Raw genomic sequence first — 9432 nt, forward strand, 5'->3', positions numbered from 1 at the left:
CTATCCAGTAAAAAAAGACAATTGGCTCCTAGTGAGAAAAACACTTTCTGAAACATTACCTGCCACGGTTTCGTCATTACACTGGTTGCCAGTACATGATTTGACGCTTTTAGAGCCGAAAGCGAGGCGACTGGTGAAAGATACTTCCTGAGTGATCTGCGGACAATCTTGTTCAATCAACGTGGTATTGATTTCTCCTGTAAATAAACACAGACCGGAGTGAAACTGACAAAATGTTTTCCTTTTTGACATTCTTTAAATATGATTGTCATAGCAATAGTCTTGGTGCTGCAACCATAAGAAAGCTGGAGGCTTTTTTTCATTTCCATTGCCAATAAAACCACCACCCAAATTTCCGGTCTCCACTTCCACTTTATAAGCCGTGGATGCTTGGGATAAATCAATTTGAAAATTTCTGGGAAACTAATGATGATAAAACTGGAATAGTTGCAGCATTTTTTTCAAACCCTGACAAATTTTCAAAATGTATGAACACTTTTCAGAGTTTTGAAAACATTGGAAAGATCTTTCTCATCTGGATCAACACATCCCCAATACCACCCCCCCCCCCCCCGCACCACCCCCCCCACCCCCCCCACCCCCCCCACCCCCCCACCCCACACCACACACACACACAAACACACTTTATTTCCCAACACCTCCTATTCCCGTTGGCATTCAATACTTCGCTATATTCAATCGGCCTTCATCCTCATCGCTGAGCCTTCCACTTTAAATCAATCTCGATTCCTCTCTTTGCCACTGCGCACTCGGCATCTCTGGCTCTGCTGCACCTAGACCCCAGCTTACCGCAGATCTGGATGAAATGTCACTTTTATATTCACAGAAGGAGCAAATTGGCACATTCCGGTCGGATGTGATATATCCGACCGCTTTGGATTTCGGCGGGAGCGGTGCGCAAGGGCCTTCTGGGAGGTAGGTTTTTACTTTAAAAGCACTTACCTTTGCAGGAGCAGGCCTTTGGATTTCGTCGGGATTGGTGCGCAAGGGACTTCTGGGAGGTAAGTTTTTACTTTAAGTTTGTTCTTCTTTTTCTGTTTTATTTTGTTATATATATTTTTTAATATAAGGCGGGGAACAGAAGTTCGACCCGCGGACTTCTGGGAAGGCCCCCCCACCCCCAACCAATAAATTCTGGTGGAGAGGAAACCCGAGACACTACACGTGTGGTGTCTCCAACCCTCCTCCTCTAACCTAATAATAAGACCCATTGGTGTGAGGTAAGTGTCATATTCTTATTACATTTTTAATTTATTTATTTAATTTATTTATTAACTAGATCTTGGTTGGAGGTTAGAGGGATGGCAGGGAAGGGAGGGCAATGTTCCTCCTGCAGGATGTTTGAGGTGAGGGATGCCGTTAGTGTCCCTGCTGATTTTACCTGCAGGAAGTGCAGCCATCTCCAGCTCCTCCAAGACCGAGTTAGGGAACTGGAGCTGGAGTTGGGTGAACTTCGGATCATTCGGGAGGCAGAGGGGGTCATAGATAGCAGTTTCAGGGAATTAGTTACAACAAAGATTGGAGGTAGATGGGTAACTGTAAGAGTGACTGGGAAGAAGCAGTCAGTGCAGGGATCCCCTGCGGTCGTTCCCCTGAGTAACAAGTATACCGCTTTGGATACTTGTGGGGGGGGGGGGGGACTTACCAGGGGTAAGCCATGGGGTATGGGCCTCTGGCATGGTGTCTGTCCTTGTTGCTCAGAAGGGAAGGGGGGAGAGGAGCAGAGCATTAGTAATTGAGGACTCGATAGTCAGGGGCACAGGTAGGAGATTTTGTGGGAGCGAGAGAGTCTCACGTTTGGTATGTTGCCTCCCAGGTGCAAGGGTACGTGATGTCATGTTTTCTGGATCCTTAAGGGGGAGGGAGAGCAGCCCCAAGTCGTGGTCCACATTGGCACTAACGACATAGGTAGGAAAGGGGACAAGGATGTCAGGCAGGCTTTCAGGGAGCTAGGATGGAAGCTCAGAACGAGAACAAACAGAGTTGTTATCTCTGGGTTGTTGCCCGTGCCACATGATAATGAGATGAGGAATAGGGAGAGAGAATAATTAAACACGTGGCTATAGGGATGGTGCAGGCGGGAGCGATTCAGATTTCTGGTTAACTGGGGCTCTTTCTGGGGAAGGTGCGACCTCTACAGACAGGATGGTCTACATCTGAACCTGAGGGGCACAAATATCCTGGGGGGGGGGGGAGATTTGTTAGTGCTCTTTGGGAGGGGGGGTTTAAACTAATACAGCATGGGCATGGGAACCTGGATTGTACATAGAACATAGAACATAGAACAATACAGCGCAGTACAGGCCCTTCGGCCCATGATGTTGCACCGAAACAAAAGCCATCTAACCTACACTATGCCATTATCATCCATATGTTTATCCAATAAACTTTTAAATGCCCTCAATGTTGGCGAGTTCACTACTGTAGCAGGTAGGGCATTCCACGGCCTCACTACTCTTTGCGTAAAGAACCTACCTCTGACCTCTGTCCTATATCTATTACCCCTCAGTTTAAAGTTATGTCCCCTCGTGCCAGCCATATCCATCCGCGGGAGAAGGCTCTCACTGTCCACCCTATCCAACCCCCTGATCATTTTGTATGCCTCTATTAAGTCTCCTCTTAACCTTCTTCTCTCCAACGAAAACAACCTCAAGTCCATCAGCCTTTCCTCATAAGATTTTCCCTCCATACCAGGCAACATCCTGGTAAATCTCCTCTGCACCCGCTCCAAAGCCTCCACGTCCTTCCTATAATGCGGTGACCAGAACTGTACGCAATACTCCAAATGCGGCCGGACCAGAGTTCTGTACAGCTGCAACATGACCTCCCGACTCCGGAACTCAATCCCTCTACCAATAAAGGCCAACACTCCATAGGCCTTCTTCACAACCCTATCAACCTGGGTGGCAACTTTCAGGGATCTATGTACATGGACACCTAGATCCCTCTGCTCAGCCACACTTTCAAGAACTTTACCATTAGCCAAATATTCCGCATTCCTGTTATTCCTTCCAAAGTGAATCACCTCACACTTCTCTACATTAAACTCCATTTGCCACCTCTCAGCCCAGCTCTGCAGCTTATCTATATCCCTCTGTAACCTGCTACATCCTTCCACACTATCGACAACACCACCGACTTTAGTATCATCTGCAAATTTACTCACCCACCCTTCTGTGCCTTCCTCTAGGTCATTGATAAAAATGACAAACAGCAACGGCCCCAGAACAGATCCTTGTGGTACTCCACTTGTGACTGTACTCCATTCTGAACATTTCCCATCAACCACCACCCTCTGTCTTCTTTCAGCTAGCCAATTTCTGATCCACATCTCTAAATCACCCTTAATCCCCAGCCTCCGTATTTTTTGCAATAGCCTACCGTGGGGAACCTTATCAAACGCTTTGCTGAAATCCATATACACCACATCAACTGCTCTACCCTCGTCTACCTGTTCAGTCACCTTCTCAAAGAACTCAATAAGGTTTGTGAGGCATGACCTACCCTTCACAAAGCCATGCTGACTATCCCTGATTGTAGTTTTAGGGTACGAGAGATTGAGAGTATAGATCTCAGGAGCACAGATTTGACTTCGCAGGAGGGGGCCAGTGTTCAGGTAGGTGGTTTGAAGTGTGTCTACTTCAATGCCAGGAGCATACAAAATAAGGTAGGGGAACTGGCAGCATGGGTTGGTACCTGGGACTTCGATGTTGTGGCCATTTCGGAGACATGGATAGAGCAGGGACAGGAATGGTTGTTGCAGGTTTCGGGGTTTAGGTGTTTTATTGAGGTCAGAGAAGGAGGCAAAAGAGGGGGAGGTGTGGCGCTGCTAGTCAAAAACAGTATTACGGTGGCGGAGAGGATGCTAGATGGGGACTCTTCTTCTGAGGTAGTATGGGCTGAGGTTAGAAACAGGAAAGGAGAGGTCACTCTGTTGGGAGTTTTCTATAGGCCTCCTAATAGTTCTAGGGATGTAGAGGAAAGGATGGCGAAGATGATTCTGGATAAGAGCGAAAGTAACAGGGTATTATGGGAGACTTTAACTTTCCAAATATTGACTTGAAAAGATATAGTTTGAGTACATTAGAGGGGTTGTTTTTTGTACAATGTGTGCAGGAGGGTTTCCTGACACAATATGTTGACAGGCCAACAAGAGGAGAGGCCACATTGGATTTGGTTTTGGGTAATGAACCAGGCCAGGTGTTAGATTTGGAGGTAGGTGAGCACTTTGGGCACAGTGACCACAATTCGGTGACGTTTACGTTAGTGATGGAAAGGGATAAGTATACCCTGCAGGGCAAGAGTTATAGCTGGGGGAAGGGCAATTATGATGCCATTCGACATGACTTGGGGGGGATTGGTTGGAGAAGTAGGCTGCAAGTGTTGGGCACACTGGACATGTGGAGCTTGTTTAAGGAACAGCTACTGCGTGTTCTTGATAAGTCAGGCAGGGAGGAAGGCGTCGAGCTAGGGAACCGTGGTTTACCAAAGAAGTGGAATCTCTTGTTAAGAGGAAGAAGGAGGCCTATGTGAAGATGAGGAGTGAAGTTTCAGTTGGGGCGCTTGGTAGTTACAAGGTAGCAAGGAAGGATCTAAAGAGAGAGCTAAGACGAACAAGGAGGGGACATGAGAAGTATTTGGCAGGTAGGATCAAGGAAAACCCAAAAGGTTTCTATAGGTATGCCAGGAATAAAAGAATGACTAGGGTAAGAGTCGGGCCAGTCAAGGACAGGGGTGGGAAGTTGTGTGTGGAGTCTGAAGAGATAGGCGAGATACTAAATGAATATTTTTCGTCAGTTTTCACTCAGGAAAAAGAGCATGTTGTGGAGGAGAATGCTGTGACCCAGGCTATTAGAATAGATGGCATTGAGGTACGTAGGGAAGAGGTGTTGGCAATTCTTGACAGGCTGAAAATAGATAAGTCCCTGGGGCCTGATGGGATTTATCCTAGGATTCTCTGGGAAGCCAGGGAAGAGATTGCTGGGACTTTGGCTTTGATTTTTATGTCATCATTGGCTACAGGAATAGTGCCAGAGGACTGGAGGATAGCAAATGTGGTCCCTTTGTTCAAGAAGGGGAGCAGAGACAACCCCGGCAACTATAGACCGGTGAGCCTCACGTCTGTTGTGGGTAAAGTCTTGGAGGGGATTATAAGAGACAAGATTTATAATCACCTAGATACGAATAATATGATTAGGGATAGTCAGCATGGCTTTGTGAAAGGTAGGTCATGCCTCACAAACTTTATCGAGTTCTTTGGGAAGGTGACTGAACAGGTAGATGAGGGTGGAGCAGTTGATGTGGTGCATATGGATTTCAGTAAAGCGTTTGATAAGGTTCCCCATGGTAGGCTAGTGCAGAAAATACGGAGGCTGGGGATTGAGGGTAATTTAGAGATGTGGATCAGAAATTGGCTAGCTGAAAGAAGACAGAGGGTGGTGGTTGATGGGAAATGTTCAGAATGGAGTTCAGTTACAAGTGGCATACCACAAGGATCTGTTCTGGGGCCGTTGCTGTTTGTCATTTTTATAAATGATCTAGAGGAGGGCGCAGAAGGGTAAATTTGCAGACGACACTAAAGGCGGTGGTGTTGTCGACAGTGCAGAAGGATGTAGCAGGTTACAGAGGGACATAGATAAGCTGCAGAGCTGGGCTGAGAGGTGGCAAATGGAGTTTAATGTAGAGAAGTGTGAGGTGATTCACTTTGGAAGGAATAACAGGAATGCAGAATATTTGGCTAATGGTAAAATTCTTGGAAGTGTGGATGAGCAGAGGGATCTAGGTGTCCATGTACATAGATCCCTGAAAGTTGCCACCCAGGTTGATAGGGTTGTGAAGAAGGCCTATGGAGTGTTGGCCTTTATTGGTAGAGGGATTGAGTTCCGGAGTCATGAGGTCATGATGCAGCTGTACAAAATTCTGGTACGGCCACATTTGGAGTATTGCGTACAGTTCTGTTCACCGCATTATAGGAAGGACGTGGAAGCTTTGGAGCGGGTGCACAGGAGATTTACCAGGATGTTGCCTGGTATGGAGGGAAAATCTTATGAGGAAAGGCTGATGGACTTGAGGTTGTTTTCGTTAGAGAGAAGAAGGTTAAGAGGAGGCTTAATAGAGGCATACAAAATGATCAGGGTGTTAGATAGGGTGGACAGTGAGAGCCTTCTCCCGCGGATGGAAATGGCTAGCAGGAGGGGACATAGCTATAAACTGAGGGGTAATAGATATAGGACAGAGGTCAGAGGTAGGTTCTTTACGCAAAGAGTGGTGAGGCCGTGGAATGCCCTACCTGCAACAGTAGTGAACTCGCCAACATTGAGGGCATTTAAAAGTTTATTGGATAAGCATATGGATGATAATGTCATAGTGTAGGTTAGATGGCTTTTGTTTTTTGACTTCCCATGCCGGTGCAACATCGTGGGCCGAAGGGCCTGTACTGCGCTGTATCGTTCTATGTTCTATGTTCTATGTTCTATCCCCGCGGGTGCCTGCACCGGGACTGTTAACAATCTTTGTGTCAGGTCCTTGTCTTTCTCCTTTCGAGCATTTTTCTTTGAATTCTGCAGCCTCTTTTCTATTATTTGTACTGTTTGTGCGCCACTGCTGGACAACATTTTCAAAATTGGCATAATGCCCTTCCCTGGAAACAAATCTATTTTTTCGTCTCACACTTGGTTTCTTGACCAAAAACTCTTTTCTTTCCAGACATTTAAGGCAGTGGAAATAAGTTATTGTGACCAAGTTAAACAATTAACTCCAAAACATTCCGATATCAGGGAAAATGTTTGGAACTCTGACTATTAATGGAAAGCAAAACATCCCCCCTGATCTTCATTATTTATCCACAATTACTTCCCACGGTTAACAGTTTAGAATGAGGGGCACGTTTTTCTGGATTGATTAACAGCGTCTGTAATGTTAACGATGTTTTTACTACATCAAACGTTTTACTGCAGAGTTACATTACCGGTAGATCGTGTGATTGAAGTGGTCTGGCAGGTGTTGTCAGATGGACAGAATCTCACAATTCGTTGGCATGTTTTTCCAGAACATCTCCAACAGAGAACAGATCGAACTGTACAATGAAAAAAACAGGCACAAGTCAGACTGTTTCTGAAACTCATTTTATGGAACATCTGTGGGACGGTTTTATCCATTTTTTTTTATCGCAGTGTCGAAAACATTCATAATACAGACCCATGTCAGCTGATCAGAAGATAAGCGTATAAATCGGACCACAATATGAGGAGAAAGCTGATCACATTGTACAATTATTAATTGATTGTTTTCGCTCAGATATTTCGAACCATGGCCCAATGTCATCTCCAGTCTGAAAGGCCCAACATTACCTCTTGCAGAATTCTATAATTTCGTTGAGTGCTTTAATTTACAGCCAATAAATAAACACGTTACTAACAATAGGTACACGTGATTTCGAATAAGACATAATACAAGTCAATGAACAGTGCTTTTGGCTAATTCCAGCGTTAATCATTTAGACAAGCTTCAGATCAGCCCTTTCGTCGAACCACATATCTCTATCTATCTATTCCTTTCTCCTAATGTCATCTACTTGCCCCTCGGATTCAGGTGACATGTAGGTGTGAATGTTCGCGGAGCTTTGTAAAGAAGTCAGATGCGCAACAGATCTGTCGTGACGAATTTCCTGGCAATGATGAATTTGACAAAGTGGTAAAATGAAAAATAAAATCCGTCATTTGTATTGATGCCTTCACTTATATTTTCTGGTGAGTGTCTACAGGCCTAGTTTTCTTTCCTCCAGAGGAAGTGGCTTAAATTTAACTCCAATGTTGACAGGACAATTAAAATTGGACTGACTGATGCTGATGGGAGAAACACATCAATTCGTTGACAATCTATATTCTTCGACGATATGCACATGTATTGCAGATCCTATATTAGATTTTTTTAACAACTCCAGTTAGTCAATTAATCTCAGCATCTTACACATTGCGAAAGGTAAGTAAAATAAACTTCACCTTCAATTACACAACTGCAGACGATGGCAATCACAAACAAGTGCTTCATATTTGTTCGCCTTGCTGTCCTTCCCAACGATGATTATCTGTTCTCTGTCTCTTTGGAACGCTGCCTGCTTTCTGTATTAAGACCTTTCAAAGTAACCGTAGATGCTAACTCTTCACAAGTGAATCCCGTGTTCTTTATATACTAACACACTGGCCTGACAAATCAGATGACACAGCTCAAGCCTCTCTTGAACATTCCTGTCATTTGGCACATTTACATGAATAACACTGCGTCACAGCCACCTCCATTCCTCATTGACATTCCTCGCATTTAAAAAAGAAATCATTTCCGGAATGTGAACATCGCTTGTTAGGCCAGCATTTATTGCCCATCCCGAGTTATCCTTCAGAAGGTGGTGGTGAGCTGTCTTCTTGAACCGCTTCCATCCTTGCGGTGTATGTACACCCACTCTGCTGTTAGAGAGGGAGTTCCAGGTCTGTTGCATCACAGCTTGGTGTGGTAACTGCTCGGCCCCAGACCTCAAGAAACCATGGAGCGTTGTGCACACAGCCCAGTCCATAACGCAATCCGAAATACCATCTATTGGCTCTGTCTGCACCTCGCGCTGCCTTGGAAAAGCGGGCAGAGTAATCAAAGACCCCTCAGACCCGTGTTATTCTCTCATCCACCAGTTCTATCGGGTAAAAGATACAATTCTTTGAGAACACGCACCAATAGATTCAAACACAACTTCTTCCCCGCTGTTACCAGACTATTGAATGGACCTCCTATGGACTGACCTGATCTGTCCGCACATCCTCTCCACAGTTGCAGCATTACATTCCACATGTTTCAGCCAATGTCTACGTCTATGTATTTGCATCATGTATTTATCGTACGTTACATGCTTTTCATATGTGGAATGATCTGTCTTGTCTGTACACAGAACAATACTTTTCATTGTATCTCCGTACACGTGACAATAAATCTAAATCCGATCTAAATAATGATAAAGCACTTTAGATTGAACATTATCATGATTTGCATGAAATGGCCCTCGGATTCAGAGAATTCAGCACAAAAATGGAAAAATGTTTGACCAATTTAAATATCAAAGGTTAGAACCCTCCACTACAAAAGCTGTAATGTCCCTAAATAGATCCCGCGATTATGCATATAATACGGCACGTAATTGCCACACGCGTATCCACAAGCAGCAGTTGAACCTGTTTAAGTTGTGCTGCCTGTGGGGCCTACATTCAGAAGAACTTCATCGAAAGTTGACAGCTGTAATAACATTTCACAACCTGACCTAATTGACAGATGCCCAGCTACAAGTACAGACCCCAGTCGAGCAATTCTGTTCTTGCCTCAGTGGTTGCTGCAGGGAGCTAGCGCATGATTGAAATTCCAGTGCTACTT

At 44.9% G+C, this 9432-nt stretch overlaps 1 protein-coding gene across 2 annotated transcripts in view; it reads right to left on the minus strand.

Annotated features, from left to right (window-relative positions):
* LOC140397045 (uncharacterized) overlaps positions 1 to 8874 on the minus strand; it is a 51839-nt gene extending 42965 nt beyond the window's left edge. The window contains exons 1-3 of one of the 2 annotated variants that reach the window (XM_072486088.1): positions 8811 to 8874; positions 6989 to 7096; positions 60 to 197 (exon numbers count right to left, since the gene is read on the minus strand). In XM_072486088.1, the coding sequence (XP_072342189.1) occupies positions 60 to 197; positions 6989 to 7096; positions 8811 to 8859 (295 nt within the window). In that variant the 5' untranslated portion in view covers positions 8860 to 8874. Of the gene's footprint in view, positions 1 to 59; positions 198 to 6988; positions 7097 to 8021; positions 8442 to 8810 lie in introns of those variants that run through there. The other variant, XM_072486087.1, reaches the window with a different exon arrangement.
* Positions 8875 to 9432: the final 558 nt, after the last annotated feature.

This window comes from Scyliorhinus torazame, chromosome 20 (assembly GCF_047496885.1).
Source record: "Scyliorhinus torazame isolate Kashiwa2021f chromosome 20, sScyTor2.1, whole genome shotgun sequence".
NCBI lineage: Eukaryota > Metazoa > Chordata > Chondrichthyes > Carcharhiniformes > Scyliorhinidae > Scyliorhinus > Scyliorhinus torazame.